Source organism: Cervus elaphus, chromosome 1 (genome assembly GCF_910594005.1).
Source record: "Cervus elaphus chromosome 1, mCerEla1.1, whole genome shotgun sequence".
Classification (NCBI taxonomy): Eukaryota; Metazoa; Chordata; class Mammalia; order Artiodactyla; family Cervidae; genus Cervus; species Cervus elaphus.
In genome coordinates, this window is record NC_057815.1 from 51,118,475 (window position 1) to 51,141,233 (window position 22,759).

A 22,759-nucleotide genomic window follows, 5' to 3' on the forward strand; every position below is an offset into this window, starting at 1 on the left:
TGGTCTTTCCAGGTCTGTCAGTCTGTGATCCCCTTGTAAACTGTGAGCCCTTATTCTTAAGGGCTTTGCAGGCTATGAAGTGAATGAAGGGGTGCTGTTGGGAGGGAAGACAGGGATGAGTAAGGACAAACCTGAATCAAGGAGAAGAGAACGGGTAACTCCTGGGGCAGGGGACTAGGGCACTCTCTGAAAATAAATGTGAATATCTCCTTGAGATGCAGAGTATTCTAATTCCAATAAGGGTGTATCACTAGACACTGAGCATACCCCCCAGCATGGTATCATTGCTTCATTTGAGCCAGCCTGGTCACAAACTGTTCACAGGTCTCTGAGGTTCTTTGGGAAAAACAGCATCACTCCTTTTAAGTGTATTGAAAATATATTTTTTATCTTGATGAAGTGTACAAATGAGACCATTTCTTTAAACAAAGAGTTACACTGAGGCTCAGCATTACTATGCACCCCCAGACACCCAGAAGGCAGTGACCTCATGTGCCCCTGAGGTTTAGCAGAATAGCTGACAGGTTGGCTGACAGGGCCCAGATTTGCTACCAGATAAGCCAATGAGATATGTGTCATATTTATTAAATACAGAATCAAATACATTGATATAAAAAAAGATGCACACTAGACAACTGCAATTATTTTATTCTGCATTTAGTTTATTTCAAGGGAAAGAAGAGTGTTTTCAATATCGAGAAGCATGCATACATGGGTATCTTCCATGCTATTTTCTTTTTTTGTAAGGTGCCTTCATGCAAACTAAAAGTAGAGTTCAACTTCCTGGTGACCTAGGAGGGGGAAAAATGTAACAAATATTACTTATTAGTTAAGAAGCTCCTGTCATGTATTATCACAATTATTTTTTTATATTGATGATACTGTTGTTGCATTCGAGTTAGATGAAAGCTGAGGCTCAGAGTGGGTCAGGACCATAATCATATGGTTAGTAGGGGACAGACAGACAGATTGAACCCAAGTCTATACTCTGAATTCAGATGTACGTGACATAGTAGGGCATACTCTAAAAGGAGAAAATAATTGCCTTTCAAACTCAAATGCTAGAATAGTCACAGTTATAATCCAGAGAACCATGTTTTAAATAAACACAATCAATATTTCCTGGCAGAGGATCTCAGTGTCACAAGAAGAGACTGAAAAAATAGAGAAAAATGAACCCAAGTTTTAGGGTTTTCAGCTATTGGGACTCTATGTTCTTTCTCCAGACACTGGTGTGGGCTCCTTCCCCTGTGGATTTTTCACCCATATGAATCCATGAAGGGTTAGAGTGTGGACTGCACCCTGAAGTAGCCAGTCAGTTACCCTCCCACCTAATAGTACAAAGAGCAGTCACCTTATTCTGAGAATCATTTCACTGCTTAAAACCAGTAGTTCCTGCGGGGCCCACTGAAGATCTTGAAACCCATCTTGGTCGGCAACAAGTTGCTCCTCACCATACTCCCAGATCTGCTCAGCCAGCCTGCCAGGCGATGGGTCATGCAGGTGGCAGTGTTGCAGGCTCTCTTCTGGATGCTGATTTTCAGGATAGAGAAAAAGGAAAGGCCTGTTACTGATAGTAGGTGCTGCCCCACAGAATCATCATGGAAAATTACTACTCTGAGAGGCACCAATAAACCTTAAGTATTTCTGCCAGAAATGGTCATAACAGCAGAATATCACAGGCCATTGGAGAAAGGGCCACAATCACTCCCCATAGACATTTTTAGGGGTGTCAGAAAACCCAAAGGTGGCTCCAGGATATGCCTTTCTGGGCAGGACAGGAGGGAGAGGATGCCTTGTGTTGGGTGGGGCAGGGCATCTCACCGGGAGCCCTCGGTCTTCTGAGCCTTCTCCGACTCCCGAGCCCTCATCTGCTCGTAGTCATTCACCATCGCAGACAGTAGGAGGCGTGATTCCTCCTCATCCAGGGTAGCAGGATCAAAACGACCATCAAAGACAGACCTAGGGAGGGGAAGCAAGTCCAACACCAGCTCTGAGCCCCGCCGCCCAATACCCCCACATCTAGGATAAGCAGCTAGGTTTCCTGGTTTCTGCGACTTCCCCTGAGGATGTGACTGCCCCATCTTTCAATGGAGAGGGCAAGAGGCCAGTAATCCATCCAAAAATGCTGCTTTTCCAGAATTTAGGCTCTGGTGTGACCTCAAAGAAGTGGTTTGCTCTACTAGAGGTTTCTCTAGTAGATTATCTGGGCCTGGGAAAACTGATGGTTAGATTTTCAGGAATTTTATGAACTTAGTGTTAAATACAGCCATTATTAAAAATTAAATGATAATGGTAGTTAAAATCTGAAAATGGTTTCCATTTAGTGTATTCTAAATGAAGGTGAGAAATTAGATATATAGGTCCCATACATCTAAATAACAAATTTGTTGGCAAAATAATTAGCAGATTAGGATGCGATCCATTTCTCAAATTATGGTTAAAGTAATAAATAGATTTCCTAAAGATACAAATATTTGGTAAAAAGAAATAAGTTATATGAAATTTACAATAAGAATATAATGTGTATGTCTTATGTCTATTTGTAAACTGTGTGCTACATATCTTTGCCTCATAAAAATGATAAATTTATATATAGTTTACATTCATTCATTACCAACCCCTCCATGAAAGCCAGATATAGCATGGTACAACTGGGAACACAGAATTTTATGAACCAGGGGCCAGGGGAGGTGAGAGAACCCTAGCAGGGCTTTCTTACCTGAGTGGTGCTGCGTGATACATGCCTGCCTGGTACAAGACCAGGATGCCGAGGACCAAGAATGGGGGGAACTTCCAGAATCCCATGACACCTCTCTGTAAGGGAAGAATAATGTCACCACCTGTAGCAGGTCCAAATTCCCTGAGCCCACTGATCTGGGCTCCGCTCCTGCCTATGCCTCTAATTCCCTTGCATCCTGGCTTCAGGCTGGTCATTTCACTCCCCTTCACCTCCTTGGCAAAGTAGACTTCTGGATGATCCAGTAAGCCTGTAGGATGCTTGGTTTAGAAAAAGAAACCTTCCGGGAGAACAGGGTGAGGAAATTTCTGAAGATAGCCCCCTCCCCAGCACCCCACACACTCTCACATACAACCTGTTGGCCAGGACTCCTGGGAGACAGACTGGGTCTGTCTGTACCTGTCACCACAGCTTTTCCCCTTGTACAACTCAAAGCTGTCATCCCAGTGCTGGGTTTTCCCTCCTACCTGATTGGGGGAGGGGGTTAGAGAGGACTTATCACTGTAGTTGGAATCCTTGAGAAACTAAAGAACTAAATTCTACCAGTCAGTCACTCCACACTTTTGCAAAGAGGACCCTGTAAGAAGCAAGTTGGCAGAGTCTCAAATTGGGACCCAGGACGGAAACTGGGGAAAAAGTTCCCAGAACCCACAACAGGGGCTTTCATTTAATGACTGTCTGCCTTTCAGTCACTGTGCCTGTTTCCCACCTGCCTGCACTGTCCTGGGTTCCAAACACATTTCCCCCGGTCTGCTAGGCATGAGATGTGACCCGTGACAGCACTGGCCGCACAAAGCTATTCCTGCATCAGGATCAGCCTGCAGTACCCGGAAGCTCCAGCATCCCAGACTGACCTAAGCACATGAGCCGCGGGAAAGAGACTGGAGCCCTCCTAGGCACGAAAAGAGTGAAGAAGAGAGTTTGCAAACTGAGACCATCCACTGTTACCTGTGGAAGGAGTCTTGCAGAGTAACTCAGTGTGTGTGAAGAGACTTGGACAGGAGTGGACAGAGCCGTTGAGACAGGAAGAGATCCGCTAAGAAAAAGTACTGGAGAGAGGGAGGGAAGCAAGGGGAGAAAGAGAAACAGAATCCCAGCTAAGCAGGAATCTCCGGGCTTACCTGACAGCCGGCACAAGGTGGCTGGGAGCAGAGGAAGGAGCAGCAGCAGTAGCTTTGGCGGCAGGCGACTGCACTCTGGCAGAAGTGGTGGAGACACTTGAATGCCTCTGAATCCTCCCAGCATGAGCAGCTGCTTTTATTCCCGCTGCTGTGGGTCTAGGGGGGTTCCAGGAGCTCCGGGCAACCAATGAGGGGAAGGATGTGAGCCCCAGAAGGATTGTGTCACCACTTGCGTCCAGAACATGGAGCATCCAGAAGTACCACCCCACTTGTATTTGCATTGAGGTCATTGATGGCGGGGGTGGGAGGGGGGCACAGAGGGGGGTTGGTGAGGACAAACGAAAAACACAGGAAAAGTAAGTTGGAATTTGAGGACAATTTGACGTCACAGTTAACTTTACCTGTTTGCTTTCAAGGATTTTGAACAAGCACGCGTCCCACTCCATCCCCAGCCGTGCTATCCTGTAGAATAGAATCCAGCATTACAGAGAACACTGACCCCCCCTAGATTTGACTATAGACCCCCGTCCAAGAGAATTTCAGGGATAATGCGCAGCAGAGGTGATGATTCTGTGCCCAAGCGGGGTGTTGGATTCAGGCAGCAGGAAGCATGCACAGCAGAGCAGGGCATGTGGAGAGGAAAGGATAGAAGTCCAGGAACTTTGTCAGATTTCAACTCTGCTCTGGCTATAACTTTGCCAGGTGGTAGGATTGTGGGCTAGAAACTAGTAAAGTCTCAACATACTTATCTCTGAAATGGGAATCATATTCCAGTCTTGAGGGAATGATATCATTACTAACCATGTACCTGTTCTCTACCCAGTTAGGGATCTGGAAGAGCTTACCAGGGAAGTTCATAGAAGATTCCGTGGGATCTCGATACACTTTCCCAATCAACACCCTCCGCAGCTACCTGGAGTCAGGCTGGGTGGTCCTTCACTGGGTAAGGAGGGGCTGGATACCCCGCTGAGCCTGAGCAGGGAAGTGCAAGGCTTAGATGCCTCCCAGCTTCCAAGCGGACTTCTAGCCCCACGCCTCCTCCCCCAACATTCATCAGCTAATGCTCACCCTCCTTCCCCAACCATTTGCCCAGCTGCCCCTTGCTTCCGGCTGCTGTTTGCCAAGATGTTCCAGTGACCCTGCACCCTCATCTACTGCAATTCAGTCCTCTGCTAGAAAGCCCGCCAAGCTTGATGGTGCTGAAGAGTCCTGCGGGAGTGTAATCCCATGCGGGCTTCTGTCTACTCTTGCACACCCACAAACTCAGCACTGACTCCAAACAAGTGCGCGCTCCCTCACCGCAGGCACTCACAAGATGACCCTGGTGCACCGGGGCATCCAGGTGATGCTCACAGTCCGGCAGCAAGCTCACAGCACACAGCAGCAGGAATATGTCCTGCGTCCATGACTCTCAGGAATAAACGTGCTCTGTAAAGCCCGATTGCCCAGCACCTCGACCCTCCTACACCCTGCTCAACAGGTTTCTGGATCTCCCTGTTGGAGCGACTGCTCTAAGCCTTCCGGGAAGGTCCGAGGTCCTGACTTGTCCCCAGCAGGTAAAACGCAGAGAAAGACGCTTCTCACTGTACACAGGATCACTGGGTCTGAGCGCACAGCACATGATCCACGCAGCCTGTAGAGACCCTCCAGCGCCGCAAGCACTGCAGCGGCATTGCGGAGCGGGGGGAAAAAACACAGATCCCAGGTAGCTTCTTTTCTCGGGGAGAACTGATACTAGCTGAAATGAGACATGAGTGACCGAGCCACAGGTTTACACCCAGACCTCAGTGTCAAGCCTCATTCCATTCGACACGCCTGCCTCGCGGCACATCTCTTCCCCTGCAGGTTGGTGCTCTCAGGGTTCAGGACATCTAACTTCCAAGATGCCCTTATTCCTATTTTCTGCTTCTTAAACCCAGGGGTGGCACTGATGCAAGGGAATAAAATCTTGGGGCAGGGAAACTGGGTGTCTGAAACTAGCTCTCCTCTGGCAGGGTTGCAGCGGTAGGGGCTAACCAGTCGGAAGCGGGCGAGTGCGATTGGGCACAGAGCCGGGAAAGGGAAGATGTGCAAGGGAAGGATTCAGGATGGCGGACCGCGGGCTCCTTCTATCCTGGTGTCTAGAAGCAGAAATCATGGGCTGAGACCCAGACAGGGATTTGGGGGCTCGGTCCCAAGACCAAATTGACGACCGCGGCAATGCAGATATTTTGCAGCATTTAAGTGGGCTCTGCCACTTAAGACTGTTGTAGGCAAGGCTTTAAAACTCAGGTGGGAAACAGTTTTGCCAAAATGACTCCCCAAACCCGAGGTTTCTGATCTGAAGTCATTTCTAAGTAGGGGTGTCCTTGGATTGCCTTTTCCTATTGAGAGAACCATTGCCTTCACCAGTGCAATGGTGATGCAAAATGGTTCAGAAAGGAGGACTTCAAAAGCCAAATTTATAACGCTGGGACTATGTGGGCTCAGAACTCTACTCCTGGCTTCCACGTGTCCTATCAGCCTTCCAAGCTCACATTCATTCCCCACTCTTGAAATCTTCAGGGTCTGCTCCCAGAGGCTGCAAATGCAGCCTCCAGCAACTCCAGCTTTTCTTGAAAAGTCAGTCTGTCCAGATAGAGAGGGATTAAGATTAACTCATCCATCAAGTACTCTGAATTTCTAAGGTATGCTGATGCTGAGTTGAGGGCAAGGTTCAAATACAAATTGACAGACAAAAACCCCAAGTCCTTTCTTTGAAACACAGAGTGTGTTGCACACCAGGTGGCACTCACCCAGTGTTTGTTAAATAATGGAAATTCATTTACTGTGGCAGATTTACCAGCCAGTCTCCACGCTATTATAGGACTCTAATCCCAGTCAGCAGAGAAACCAGACCTACTTAGGTAGCACAGCTTTCAAATGATTTCAAAATTGTGAGCTCACATATTTCAGAGACATTTTATTTAGCATGCAGAATTGGTTTCCCCATCAAAGTTTCCAGGAATGAGACAAGGAAAGCAAGGTTAACCCTAAGGGGTTTTTTTGTTGTTGTTTTTTGGGTTTTTTTTTAAAGTCTAGAGTCTCTTACTATGAGACATAAAACCATTCTCCTCTGAGCCCATCTCTGCTTTGACAAGTGAACTCTTGGTGCAGAGCCTGTGCTCTCAAGGTATGGGCTTCTTTACTTGCAGTACGTGGGCTCAGTAGTTTGGCTGTGCGGACTTAGTTGTTACAACAGCGTGGGATCTTCCCAGACCAGAAAACGAACTGGTGTCCCTTGCATTGCAAGGTTGATTCTTAACCACTGGTCCACCAGACCAGGAAGCCCTCTTGGCTTCTTCTAATAGGCATTCTAACAGGTGTGATGTGATATTCACTGTTGGTTTTGATTTGCATTTCTCTGATTAGAATTTCTGAGCACCTTTTCGTGTACTTATTAGGCATCTGTATTTCTTCTTTGGAAAAATATCTATTCAGATCTTCTCCCCCTCCCCTTTTATTTGCTATTGAGTTTGTGAGGCTTTATAGAGTTTTGGATATTAATCCCTATTCAATATATAATTTACAAATATTTTCTTTCTTTTAGTAGGTTGTCTCTTCATTTTATTCATGATTTCCCTTGCTATGCAGAAGCTTTTTAGTTTAATGTAGTCCCATTTGTTTAATTTTGCTTTTGTTTCCCTTGCCTGGGAATATCTAGAAAGATATTGCTAAGATCAATGTCAAGTTTACTGAGTATGTTTTCTTCTAGGAGTTTTATGGTTTCCGGTGGGAATCTTATTCCAGATCTTGGAGGGAAAGCTTTGAGTTTTTCATCAATGTTAGTATAGTAACACTATACTCAATGTTACTGTTGGATTTTTCATACATAGCTTTAATTATGTAGAGGCACTTTCCTTCTGTTCCTAGTTGAAAGTTTTTTATCATGAAAGGGTGTTCAAGTTTTCCAGATACATTTTCTGTATCATTGAAGATAATCATGTGCATTTTATTCCAATCATTCTTTTACTGTGGAGTAACTAATTCATCAATTTTCATATTTCAAATCATTCTTGCATTCCAGGAATTATTCTCATTTGGTTATGTTATAGTCTTTTTATGTGCTGCTGAATTCAATTTCTGGTATTTTGTTGAGGATTTCTATGTCCACGATCATGAGGGATATTGGATGCTAGGGTTTTTGTTTTGCTTTGCTTTTTTCATTGCAGAATCTGACTTTGGTATCAGGATAATGTTGGCCTTGTAGGATAGGTTAGGATGTGGCGCTTTCTCTTTAAGTTTTTGGAAATTTTTGAGTAGCATTGGTATTAGTTTTCTTTAAGTGTTTGTAGTATTCATCAGTGAAGCCTTCAGATCCAGAGTTTCTCTTTACTAGAAGATTTTTGTTTACTGATTCAATCTCCTTGCTAGTTATATGTGTATTTGGATTATCTATTTCTTCAAGATTTAGTCTTGGTAGATTTTGTGTTTCTAGGAATTTGTCCAGTTCATCTAGGTTAGCCAACTTGTTGCTATACAGTTTTTCACAGTATTCACTTATTATTTTTTTATTACTATAAAATTGGTGGTAATTAATGTGGTATTGTTTCTGATTTAGTAATTTAGTCTTCTTTTTTTCCCCTTAGTCCATCTAGCTAAAACTTTGTTAATTTTGTCAATGTGTTTGAAGAACCAGTTTTGTATTCATTGGTTTTCTCCACTGTTTATCTAAGCTCCACTGCTTCATCTCTGCTGTAATGTAATATTTCATTCCTTCTGATAGTTTTGAATTCAGTTGTTCTTTGTTTTCTAGTTTCTTAAGTTGCAAAGGTAGGTTGTTGATTTCAGATCTTTCTTGATTTTTAACATAAGCATTTGAGGCTGTAATTTTCCCCGTTAACACTACCTTCACAGCATCGCATAAGTTTTGGTGTATTGAATTTTCGTTTTCATTCATCTGTAAGCATTTTCTGACTTCTCTTATTTCTCTGATCCATTGTTTGTTTCAAAGTGTAGCTTCATTTCTACAAGTTCTGATGTTTTTCTGTTACTGATTTCTAACTTTACCTGTTGTGACTGGTGAAGGTACTTTTTATGATATCTATCTTTTTAGTTGATTGTGATTTAATTGGTGGCCTAACAAATGGTCTATCCTAGAAAATGTCCAGGTGAGAAGAATGGGAAGAATATGTATGCTATTATTTTTTGGTAAAGTGTTCCATAGGTGTCTATTAGATCTAGTTGGTTTACAGTGTTAAGTAATCTATTTCTTTATCTTCTGTTTGGTTGTTCTATCCATTATTGGGAGTAGGGTATTGAAGTCTTCAGCTACTATTGAAGAACTGTCTATTTCTACCATCAATTCTGTCAGCTTTTGCTTCATGTAGTTTGCATCTGTTAGTGCATGTGAAAATTTTTATAGTTAATATACTTTCTTGCTGTATTGAGCCTTTTATTACTATAGAATGTCCTTCTTTTTCTCTTGTAACTTTTTTTAATTTAAGGTCTATTTTATCTGAAAATTCAAAGTCAATTCATGACAAAAACTCTTACCAATGTGAATATGGAGAGAACATCTCACAACATAGTAAAAGCTATTTATGACAAACCCACAGTCAATATAATACTTAATGGTGAAAAGCTGAAAGCCTTCCCACTAAAATCTGGAATAAGCCAAGGATTCCCACTCTCACCTTTTCTATTAGCATAGTATTGGAAGTCCTAGCCACAATAATCAGACAAGAAAAAGAAATAAATAGTATTCAGATTGGAAGGGAAGAGGTAAAATTGTAATTTATGCAGATGACATGCTACTATATATATATATAGAAAGTCCTAAAGAATCTACACAAAAACTATTAGAACTGATAAACTAATTCAGCAAAGTAGCAGGGTATAAGATTAACATACAGAAATTGATTGCATTTCTTTAACAATGAAATATCAAAAAGGGAATGTAAAACAACAAAATACCTTTTAGAATCCTCTTGCACTGTTGATGGAAATATAAACTGATACAGCCACTAATGGAAGACAGTATGGAGAGTTCTTTAAAAAAAAAAAACTAGAAATAAAACTACCATACAACCCAGCAATGCCACTTTAAGGCATATACCCTGAGGAAACCAAAATTGAAAAAGACACATGGACCCCAATATTCATTGCAGCACTATTTACAATAGCTAGGAAATGCAAGCAACCTAGATGTCCATTGACAGATGAATGGATAAAGAAGCTGTGGTACATATATAAAATAGAATACTACTCAGCCATAAAAAGAAACACATTGGAGTCAGTTCTAATGAAGTGGATGAGCCTACAACCTATTATACAAAGTGAAGTAAGTCAGAAATAGTAAAACAAATATCATATACTAACACATATATGTGGAATCTAGAAAGATGGTACTGATGAACTATTTGCCAGACAGCAATGGAGATGCAGACATGGAGAACAGACTTATGGATACAGGTAGAGGGAAGAAAGGAGAGGGTGCTATGAATGGAGAGAGGAGCATGGACGCATATACGCTACAATACGTAAAATAGATAACCAATGGAAATTTGCCGTATGACTCAGCAAACTCAAACTAAGGCTCTGTAACAACCTAGAGGGGTAGGAAGAGGTAGGGGGTAGCAGGGAGGTTAAGAGGGAGGGGACATATGTATGTGCATGCACGCATGCTACGTTGCTTTAGGCATGTCTGACTCTTTGTGACCCTATGGGACCCAATAAAGACTTTAAAGACTTTAAAAATTATTTACATCCAAAAAAAATCTTAAAAGAAGAAAAAACAGTGTGATGTTGGCATAAAAATAGACGTATGGATGAACGGAACAGAATAGGGAGTCCAGAAATAAGCCCACACACCTACAGTAAATTATCTTCGACAAAAGAAGCAAGAATATACAATTGGAAAAAGAAAGTCTATTCAGCAAGTAGTACTGGGAAAGTGTGACAGATACCTGCATGTAAACCAATGGAATTAACACCCTCTCGCTATACACAAAAATAAACTCAAAATAGCTTAAAGACTTAAACATAAGACAGGACACCATAAAACTAAAAGAGAGCATAGGCAAAACATTATCTGACATAATATGTGCTAATGTTTCCTTAGGTCAGTTTCCCAAGGCAATAGAAAAAAAAAAAAAAAGAAATTAAAACAAAAATAAATCAGACCTAATCAAACTTGCCAGCTTTTGCACAGCAAAGGAAACCATAAACTGTCTGTTTTCAAAAAGACAATTTATGGAATGGGAGAAAATATTTGCAACCAATCTGCCTGACAAGGGCTTAATTTCCAAACTATACAAACAGCTCATACAACTCAACAGCAACAGTAAAAAAAGACCCGATCAAAAAATGGGTAGGATACCTAAACAGACATTTCTGCAAAGAAGAAATACAGAGGCCAATTGGCACATGAAAACTTGGTCAATGTCATTAATTATTAAAGAAATGCAAATCAGAACTGCAATGAAGTACCACTTCATATCAGTCAAAATGGCCATCATTAAAAACTCTACAAGGAATTCCTTGGTGGGCCAGTGATTAAGACTCCACACTCTCACTGCCAGGGTCCTGAGTTCAATCCCTGGTCAGGGAACTAAGATCCCACAAGTTGTGCAGCACAGCCAAATAAATAAAAATGAAAACTCTACAAATAACAAATGTTGGAGAGGATGTGGGAAAAAAGGGAGCCCTCCTACACTGTTGGTGGGAATGTAAGTTGGTAGAGCCACTGTGGAAACAGTATGGAGGTTCCTCAGAAAACCAAACCAAAAACAGAATTACCATGTGATCCAGCAATCTTACTCCTCCTCACACAAAACTGTAAGTCAAAAAGATGCATGCACCCAGATGTTCATAGCAGCACTGTTCACAAAACATGGAGATACCTAAATGTCCATCAATAGATGAATGGATGAAGAAGATGTGGTACATATATACAATGGACTGCTACTCAATCATAAAAAAGAATAGAATAGGGGCTTCCCTTGTGGTTCAGTGGTAAAGAATATGCCTGCCAATGCAGGAGACCCTGGTTCAATCCCTGATCTGGAAAGATCCTACATACCACAGGGCAATTAAGCCTGAGCTTTGGAGCCTGAGAGCTGCAGGTACTGAAGCCTGTGTACCCTAGAGCCCATGCTCCACAAAAGAAGCCACTGTGATGAGAAGCCCATTCACAACTATAGAAAAGCCTGCCCAGCAATATAGACTCAGCCAAAAATAAATAGTTTTTTTAAAAAAATAAAGAATAAAAAAGAATAAAATAATGCCATTTGCAGCATCATGGGTGTGACTAGAGATTATCACACTAAGTGAGGCAAGTCAGAAAGACAGACAAATACTATATGATATCGCTTATATGTAGAATTTAAAATATGACACAGATGAACCTATATACAAAACAAAAACAGACTCATGGACATAGAGAATGCACTTATGGTTGCCAAGCGGGGAGGGTTTGGGAGGGATGCAGTGGGAGCTTTAGCAGATGTAAGCTTTTATATATGGAATGGATTAACAACAAGGTCTTACTGTATAGCACAGAGAACTATATTCAATATCTTATGATAAACCATAATGGAGAATATTTTTAAAAGAATATGTGTGTGTGTGTGTGTATAACAATTACTTTGCCATACAGCAGAAATTAACATAAAAAGGGAAAAAAATCATTGAAGAAAAGCATACTGAAATAAAAGGCAACTTGAAATCATATATTGAAAGAATGTACAGAGTACCCTGGAAAATGTACCCAGAATGATTGACTCCAAGGTATATTCTAATAAAATAATGAGAATTTAAAGAGAAAGAGGGATCGGGTGGAGAGGGAGGTGGGAGGGGGCATTGGGATGGGGAATACATGTAAATCCATGGCTGATTCATGTCAATGTATGGCAAAAACCACTACAATATTGTAAAGTAATTAGCCTCCAACTAATAAAAAAATTAAAAAATATATATATAAGCTCAATTATAAAAGTTTTAGGAGTCTCTTTCACCTAGACATTTAAAAATTGTCCTGGCAGACTCATCACAGGGGCAGAGGTTGGGGGTACCAACAAGTGAGTGTCTCATGGGCTCCTGTCAGTTCTTGGCTTGAGTCCTACATGCTCAGTCCACAGTGTTCTCCCTGTGCAGAGTAAGGCAACTAACACAAAATCCCTCCTTGGTACATTCCATTATGTGTACTCATGTGTGTTTTTCCTAACAATGGAGGAGAGTGAGGGCCTGTAACAGGACAACCCAATTCTTTTTTTTTAATTGGAGGCTAATTACTTTACAATATTGTGATGGTTTTTGCCATACACTGACATGAATCAGCCCTGGGTGGACATGTGTACTCCCATACCACCCTGAATGTGCCTCATCTCGTCTGGTCTCAGAAGCTAAGCAGGGTCAGGCCTGGTTAGTACTTGGATGGGAGGACAACCCAATTCTTGATCTCAATGATAAAATTATACATGAGAATACACTGCATTCTTATGTGGTAAGAAATGGAACATCAGGTGAGGACTCTGTTTCCTGTTGGATAACCGTAACCACAGGCAGCAGTAAGCCAGGGGTAAAACTGTTAGAAATCATTTATACGTTAAGATCTGATGTGCCCTTCCAGCACTGAGAGAAAGACGAGTTTCTCTCACTAATGGATGAAGTTCCATTATTAGACATTCATTCCTTTGGCTTAAGCTTTACCCTTAGCACTTTGGAAATATTTAAAGCACTTGGCTGTTTTCATGGAAATTCTCAGGATCCTTTCAAGCTGCCTACTAACTAGGAAAACTAAAGCCTAACTGTTCCCATACTTCCTTAAAGCAACTGTCTTAGACGATTATTTTTTTTCCAATTACATTTCTCATGTGAGAAAAGAAAAACAGAGTTGGACAGATCTGTATTTCTGCTCTTCTGTTTTCTGCTGATGAGCAGTCAAGAAACCAGGTGTTCGACAGCAGGGCCCAACATTTCATGACTGTGGAAAGGTGAGTGAAAGTCGCTCAGTCGTATCCGACCCTTTGCGACCCTATAGACTATACAGTCCATGGAATTCTCCAGGTCTTTCCCTTCTGGAGTGGGTGGCCTTTCCCTTCTCCAAGGTAGCTGTGGCAACACCAGGGGCAGTGTTCCAATCCCTGGATCTCAGGCTTCATGGGATTTTCTTCCTGTCTACAGTTCAAGTGTGCGGACTTCTGAGTCCCCATCTTTTGGTTATGGTAACTGTAGCATCTTCCAGAACTACATACATTATTTTTTAACATCTAGTTCCCTATATGAAATCCCTTTCTGTTAAAATACCTAAAGTAGCTTCTATTTCAAAAACTGAATTGGGACTGTCACATGTGAGTAAGCAGCTTAGTGGAAAATGGATAAAGGATCGTGGGGCAATAAACCTCCTAGTAAGGGTATGAGCTTCAAAACTTGAGAAAACAAAGCTCATGGAAAACCAGTCCCATTGAAAACTGGACTGAAGGATGCCTTCCCTGAAAATGGCTTCTCTCAGAAGAACTCACCAGTAAGTCAGGCTGGGGTCTCCACACACACACACACAAAATAAATAGTTATAATCCGTGTCTCTCAACTAACCTCCAAGGAAATCTCATCACCACTGTAGTGTCCCTCATTTGTTCTTTGTTGTTCTATGTCCACCTCCTTAACTCCCCTTCTCATTTTAGTAAAATTAAAGAATAAGACTGAAGTGTTCCTCACAACTATTTTCATTAGATACTACTATTTTCTAGACTTAGGAAAAAGTCAAGTCACTAGAATGACTTACAGAATATGATCTATATATGATCTAATATCTACATATGATCAAAATTTACCCTGTACCTCTTAAGACTGTAGAGAAGTCAAATTAACAGAAGAGGGCTTGTTGAAACATTTAATGCTGAAGTACACCATAGAGGTAAGAATAACATTTCTAACAACCTCCACCTCATCCTGCTGTCACCTGCAGGACCTGAAATCTATCTTCCTATAGAGAGAGCAAAAAGGATTTCACAGCCTAATTTTGGCCCAGTGAAAACTCCTTAACTTCTGAGGCAAAAGAAACAAGTTGTCTCAGATTGACCACAAGACAAAGCAGAAAAAAAACAACAATTCTCTAACCTGTGATCTCTGAGTCTTTGGGATCTTCTATGAACCCATTCTTCACATTCTTATTTTAACTTATTTTCTTATTTCTTATTTTAATTGGAGGTTTGCTGTGGTTGGTGCTTATTGGTGCTGAAGAGAAGTTAGGCATTGATTTCTTAAGTGTGTGTGACTACTGCTTACTGCTTAAAGTGTGCTAAGGACAACTGACCCAGGGCTGAAGGGTTTCCAAAGGACATATAAAATCCTTTTGGTCTTTGATGCCAAAATTTGACTTTGAATTACAGAAATCAATACAAGACTGACATCAGAAAGTTAGCTGATATCACACCAGCTACAAGGATATTTGCCTGGAAAGAGAAACACAGTTTCTACTCATGTCCTCAGAGCACTATTATCCAGGGATGCAGCCTGAATCACTGAGTCTTTTCCACATCACAGACTTTGTCTTCACTACAACGGTGGCTCCTGAGAGAAACTACAAAACGCCCACTTGTCAGGTGTCCCCTGCCTGACGACCTCCGTTAAACCAGACAAGGCTGAGAAGAGACCAAGAAGATAGCCTCTGGAAGACTGAAACAGGCATCACAACAATTCATTATTGCCATCCTGATCACTACTAAGTTCTCACTCAATGTTTATAGGCTCTTCACTCACACCCAGCTCTAACTTGCTTGGCTGTTGTTACAAAAGACCAGGAGGAGGATTCTGAGAAGGTAGCAGAGTAGGAAGTACCAGGTCTCTGTCTCCCCACGGTGCCAACAACTGTGCTGGTAAACCTGTCTAATGTAATTACTTTGGAACTCTGGAGTCTGTTGAAGGCTTGCAACTTCAAAGGGAAGACTTGGACTAAAAACTGCAGTTTATGTTAGCCAATTCCATATCAACAAGTCACAGCCCACCAATCTACCATCCCCAATCTATGTGGCAGTCACCTGTGCATGTGTTCCTGAAGTGAGCTGCAAACAGCTTACGGCAGCCAGAGTGGACCAAAAGGACCCTGTTCTGCAAGTATCAGGGAACTGTGCTCTGACTGCTGATCACTGGTTTTTATCACAGAGGTTGAGGCAAGGAGGAGGATCTGAGGGGCATTTTTGCACCTCCTCTCATCCTTGCAAGCCTTACTCCTCTGCCTGTTATGACGTCCAAGGAACTTAAAGGGCCAGCGTGCATTTTCTCTCCTGTTCAATTTTCTCTTTTTCCTATAGGAAAGCAGATTAAAGACTAAGCCACTCAAAATGACTGCATATACAAGGGAAATTAGAAAGTGACCACACAGACACAGAGGGAAAATTCAGAAGACATCTGAGAAGACTTTAAGTATACACATTGGGTTGATTCTCAGGAAAGAAACCAACGTCTTGGGGCACAAAGTGTATAAAGATGTGATTTTTGACATCAACCAACTGAAAAGGATGGGGAGAGAGATGTAATGTAATGGAGTTAAAGGGGTTTTTTTGTTTATATTTTTTAAAAAATTTGGCCATGCTGCACAGTATACAGGATCTTAGTTCAATGATCACGAATGGAACCTGTGCTCCCTGCAGTAGAGGTGTGGAATCGCAACCACTGGACCACCAGGGAAGTCCCTGGAGCTGAGTTTTTTGCATGTTATTGAAGTTTAGCAGGTATAGATTGAAATTAGAGTGTATAACTTTCGGGCATTAAATGTGATCCCTATGCCAGTGACAAGGAAAATAGCTATAGAATTACAAAAAGGAAATGAGAAATGTATTTAAGCATATATTACAAAAAATCAACTGAACACAAAAGAAGGCAGTAATGCAGGACGTGAGGGACAGAAAAGCTATTAGGCATTTAGAAAACAAATAGCAGAATGGAGGTTTAATTAAACATAAGTGGATTAAGCTCTCTGGTTAAAAGACAAAGATCAGCAAAATGGATAAAAACACATGGTTAACCTATATATTCCAAAGAATCCCTTTTGATCCAAAGACACAAATGTATTAAAACTAAAAGCATTAGAAAAAGGATACTCTATGCAAATAGTAACCAAAAGAGAGCAAAACTGGCTATACTAATATCAGAAAAAATAGACTTTATTTTTATTGAAATATAGTTGATTTACAATGTGCTAATTTCTGCTGCACAGCAAAGTTATTCTGTTTATATATATATTCTTTTTAAAAATATTCTTTTCCATTATGGTTTATCATAGTATATTGAATATAGTTCTCTGTGCTATACGGTAGGATCTTGTTGTTTATCCATTCTGTATATAAAAGCGTACATCTGCTAACCCCAATCGCCTACTCCATCCCTCCCTCCATTCCCTTTGAGTTTCTGTTTCATAGATAGTTTCATTTGTGTTGTATTTATATTTCACATACAAATGATACCAAATGGTATTCATCTTTCTCTTTCTGACCCACTTAGTATGACAATCTCTAGTTGCATCCATGTTGCTCGCTGAAAATGGCATTATTTCATTCTTTTTATGGGTGGGTGAAAATTCCACTGTATTTATACATAACACATCTTTGTTAATTCATCAGTTGATGGACATTTAGTTTGTTTCCATGTCTTGGCTATTCTGAATAGTGCCGCTATGAATATAGGGGTGCATGTATCTTTCTGAATTGTACTTTTGTCCAGGTATATGCCCAGGAGTGGAACTGCTGGATCATATGGTAATTCTGTTTTCAATTTTCTGAGGAACCTCCATACTGTTTTCACAGTGTCTATACAAACATACATTCCCACCAACAGTGTAGGAGGCTTCCCATTTCTTCATATCCTCTTCAGCATTTATGATCTGTAGACTTTTTAATGATGGCCATTCTGACCAGTGTGAAGTAGTACCTCTTTGTGGTTTGATTTGAATTTCTTTAATAATTAGTGATGGTGAGCAAATTTTCATGTGCTTATTGGCCATCTGTGTTTCTTTAGAGAAATGTCTATTTAGGTCTTCTGCTCATTTTTCAATTGGATTGTTTGATTATTTTTTATTAGTAGTATTTGTTCTGTTCTCTTCAGTTGCTTTGACTTTCTTCAGGAATTTACACACACACACAGAGAGACACATACTTTGCAGATATTTAATGTTACTTTCTCTTAAATCCTTTTTAATTTCTTTCATATTTTTTTTAATTTTTTAAAAATTTCTTTCATATTTTTAAGTTAAAATTTTCTTCCCTTTCATTGTATGTTTCTCTTTATGTTACTACCTATGCTATTTATTAACTAATGTATTACTTTTACTTCATTCTTCATTTCTAAAGTGTTATTTCTTTTTTTTCCTACCTTTCCTGTTTTATAAGCTGCATTATCAAATATTCCTGTTTTCTTTTTTCCAATAATATTATGTCTGACTTGTTTTTTATTATAATTTAAGTTGTTTTTTAATATATTCTCTCATTTTCTTAATTTCATTCATCTTGTTTATTTAAAATAGTAGATATAGTTTTCCTTTATTTGTGGATCTGTCATTCTGGTTTTTTTTCATTGCTTGAAAGAATGTTACTCTGCTACTAATTTTCCTATTTTTCTGATAGTAGTTTTGAGTAGGTTTGACCACTTTTTTTTCCTGTTACTTATATATTAATGAGATGAGTTTTCCTCCCTAGAAGGGAGGACAGTCAGTGCAGATTTCCTAGCTTCAGGATTCTGGAGCTCCCTCTTCTGTCATTTATTTGAATTGTTTTTTAAAAAAACCCACTGTGCTTTGTGAAATGGGCTGTCTCCTTTCCCCTTTCCTTTCCTGTGCCCCTATTGTTCATGCTCAGTATGAGAGCTCTGTCCTAGAAGCGAGTCTTGAGTCCAGCATTGAGGTCACCCCAGCACTCTCTGATTTAACAAGGTCCCCTTGCACTCACCTGCAACTGTAGTCTACAAAGTGCCTCCCAGTTTGGACTGATGTTCTCTGGGAAATATATGTGCAAAACATATGAAGACAAAGAATTTCTAGTAATATCCAAATCATACATATCAATATGGAAAAGAAAACTACCCATATGTGCCAAGGTTAAAAACCGGCAGTCTATAGAGGAGAAAACCTGAATGTCAAATAAACATGAAAGGATGCTTCATCTCACTAGCAATTGAAAGTGCTAATTAAAACATGAAAATAGAGTTTCATCTGATTCAGTGTTGAATGCATGACAATAAGCTAATATAATAATGACCAAAAAAAAAAAATTCAAATCTCAGATTCTGCTAAAGAACAACCATCACCTTGTGGGTATTCTGAAAAAAGAAAGGAAAAAACATCTGATAAGAAGAGAAAAATTACATCTCTGTTGCTTTCTCTCTGGTCTGTGGACTTTTGCTTATACTTCCCATATCCTAGAATATTCTCTATCCACTTCTTTATCTAGTTAATTCCTACTTATCTCTTAGGTCTTATGTTAATTGTCATCAGTTTTAAGAAAACATCTGACTCCCCATAGACTAAGACAGATGCCCCTGCTATGTCAGTTTCTGGCATTTTATACTTTCTCCACCATAGAATTTTTCAAACATTATTGTGACAGTCAGTTTTACGTGTCACCTTGGCTAGGTTATAGTGCTGTTATTCAATCAAACCCTAATTGAGGTGTTGCTGTGGAGACAGTTTATAGATTTGGTTCACATCTATAATTAGTTGACTTTATGTAAAAGAGATTATCTTCCATAATTATGGTACACCTGTTCCAAGTAGTTGAAAGGCTTTAAGAACAGAGCCTGGGGTATCCTGAGGAATAAAATTCTGCCTGTATATTGCAGTGTCACCTTGAGAATGTCCAGCCTTCCTTTCTTTCTTTTTTTTTTTTTTTTAATTTATTTTTTAACTGAAGGATAATTGCTTTACAAAATTTTGTTTGTTTCTGCCAAACCTCAACATGAATCAGCCATAGGTATACTTATGTCCCCTCCCTCTTGAGTCTCGCTCCCATCTCCCTCCCCATCCCGCCCCTCTAGGTTGATACTGAGCCCCTGTTTGAGTTCCTGGAGTCTTACAACAAATTCCCACTGGCTGTCTATTTTACAAATGGTAGTGTAAGTGTCCATGTTACTCTCTCCACACAGCGCACCATCTCCTTCCTCCCTCTTCCCTGTGTCCATAAGCCTGTTCTGTCTGTGTCTCCACTGCTTCCCTGCTAATAAATTCATCAGTATCATCTATCTAGATTCCACATATATGTGTTAGTATATGATATTTATCTTCCCCTTTCTGACTTACTTCACTCTGTATAACAGGCTCTACATTCATCCACCTCATTAGAACTGATTCAAATGCCAGCCTTCCTTTCTTGACTACCTACTCACCCTTGGAATTTTGGACTTGACTAGCCAACCCTCCCAATTGTACAAGGCAATTCCTTGGCATGAATCTTTCAACCTACTGACTAGCCAACCCTCCCAATTGTACAAGGCAATTCCTTGGCATGAATCTTTCAACCTACTGACTAGCCAACCCTCCCAATTGTACAAGGCAATTCCTTGGCATGAATCTTTCAACCTACCCTATTTCTCTATGTTTATATATATTATTTATATATATACACAGACTATATAGCTTATACACATATATATAGTATATACACATACTATATATGTACATATACACATATATTCACACATTTATACACACACATTATATATACACACATATATATATACAGAAATATATATTAATATATATGTATCTCCTGCTAGTTCTGTTTCTCTTGTGAGACACTACCTAGTACAATTACTATATCAAATTAAATAATTATCTTTCTTTCCCATCAGACTATAAGCACCATTGAAACAGGAATGGTGTCTGTCTTATTTACTTTTATGTTTCTAGTGCCTAGAATGTAATAGATGCTCAAAATATTACTGAGTGATTAAATGAGGCCCAATAAAAAAAAAAATCTTCAAAACAGCTATAGGGAACCCTCCTTAATACACTATAAAATTGAAGAAGGAAGGAGCTAAAAGACATCTATGTGTTTGTAAAAAATCCTAACAAATCCCAAATAGTAACAGTTAAGTCTTTGGGAAAAATAGCCTTTTCATAAGTCACTAGAGTATTTTTCCAGTCTTCAAGGTTGTAGCAAACACTGAAAGAAAACTGATTCTAGGATGCAGTCATTTCTGTACTAAAAATGAAGGTTGAGCCAAACACTACTGGTGTAGTTCAGGGGTAATAAACTGTAATATTTAAAGGAAGTGCAAATATATCTATGGCCTATAAGAATGTACTCAAAGACTTTTATTCCATTTTTAAATCCAGTGAAATAAGAAAATAGAGTTCCATCTGATTCAGTTCAAGAGACATTACAAAAACCCAATATGACAACAGCAAAAGAGTATGTCAGAATGTCGGCTTCTATTAAAGAACAGATATTACCTTGTATATTTTTTTTAAGCCAGAACAAAATCTGATGACAAGGGAGAATGACATCAAAACTTTTACAAAGTGCTAAAGATCGAAGTTTTAAAAAAGAAAAACTCCTCAACAGTGCTATAAACCTATGTTTAAAAAACAAAAAAATATTGAAGGCTCATTACATCAGTATCATCAGAGTACTGATAAAGACACTATTCCCAGGCCTCACTCTATGCCAACTGAATCTGAATCTGCAGGGGTGAGTTCTAAGCACTGAATAGTTACTAAGATCCCCAAGTGATTTGATACACAGCCAGTTTGGGGAACAAACTCAAAACTGTCAGTCTTTGTAATATCTCACTAGTCAAATTCAGCTTTCTATAGGAAGCTTTCAACGATTTCTTTTACCTACTAGTAAAATGTCTATGCTTCCTTTTACTAATTTTTTAAATTTAAATTAATTTAAAATTTATTTTAATTGGAGGCTAATTACTTTACAATATTGTGGTGGTTTTTGCCATACTTTCACATGAATCAGTCATGGGTGTACATGTGTTCCCCATCCTGAACCCCCCTCCCACCTCCCTCCCCATCCCATCCCTCAGGGTCATCCCAGTACACCAGCCCTGAGCACCCTGTCTCACGCATTGAACCTGGACTGGTGATCTATTTCACATATGATAATATACATGTTTCAATGCTATTCTCTCAAATCATCCCACCCTTGCCTTCTCCCACCGAGTCCAAAAGTCTGTTCTTTGCATCTGTGTCTCTTTTGTTGTCTCTCATATAGGGTCATTGTTACCATCTTTCTAAATTCCATATGTATGCATTAATACACTGTATTGGTGTTTTCCTTTCTGACTTAAATAGGCTCCAGTTTCGTGAAGTCTCTCAGTCATGGCTGACTCTTTGCGACCCCATGGACTGTATTCCCCCAGGCTCCTCCATCCATGGGATTTTTCAGGCAAGAATACTGGAATGGGTTGCCATTTCCTTCTCCAGGGGTTCTTCCCGACTCAGGGATCAAACTTGGGTCTCCCACATTGCAGGCAAACTCTTTACCGTCTGAGCCACCAGGGAATCCCTAATATGGCATCTAATCAGAGTGTGTTACTTGTATTGTAGAACCATCAAATTGAGTTCGGAGAAGGATGGAGAAGAAGCAACACAATACTTTAATTCTCTCCACATTGGATCTTTAGATTCTGCTTAGTTATATTAGTTCAATTATTCTCCCAAAGCAATACATATATTAATATCAAATGCAAATCTGTATATAATCCCTAACCCTGGCCTGAAAGATACCATTTTCAGGGAGAGGATCACAGCTCACTTAGATTGGTTGACTAAATATTTTCTTACTTGTAAGCCTGACATGTAATTCTTGACCCAAAGCTTTAAACAGTTTAATTAACAGTGAGAACCTGGTCTTCCCTGGTGGTCCTGTGGTTAAGAACACTCCTTTCAATGCAGGAGACACGGGTTCAATCCCTGGTCAGGAAACTAAGATCCCAC

The 22,759-nt window shown here is 40.1% G+C and overlaps 1 protein-coding gene across 2 annotated transcripts in view; it reads right to left on the minus strand.

The window, feature by feature from the left end:
• Window positions 1-641: 641 nt before the first annotated feature.
• LOC122694136 (calcitonin receptor-stimulating peptide 1) overlaps window positions 642-22,759 on the minus strand; it is a 65,547-nt gene continuing 43,429 nt past the window's right edge. The window contains exons 1-5 of one of the 2 annotated variants that reach the window (XM_043902469.1): window positions 3,862-3,964; window positions 2,723-2,817; window positions 1,825-1,962; window positions 1,355-1,564; window positions 642-791 (exon numbers count right to left, since the gene is read on the minus strand). In XM_043902469.1, coding sequence (XP_043758404.1) covers window positions 776-791; window positions 1,355-1,564; window positions 1,825-1,962; window positions 2,723-2,808 — 450 coding nt within the window. In that variant the 5' untranslated portion in view covers window positions 2,809-2,817; window positions 3,862-3,964 and the 3' untranslated portion in view covers window positions 642-775. Of the gene's footprint in view, window positions 792-1,354; window positions 1,565-1,824; window positions 1,963-2,722; window positions 2,818-3,861; window positions 3,965-22,759 lie in introns of those variants that run through there. The other variant, XM_043902460.1, reaches the window with a different exon arrangement.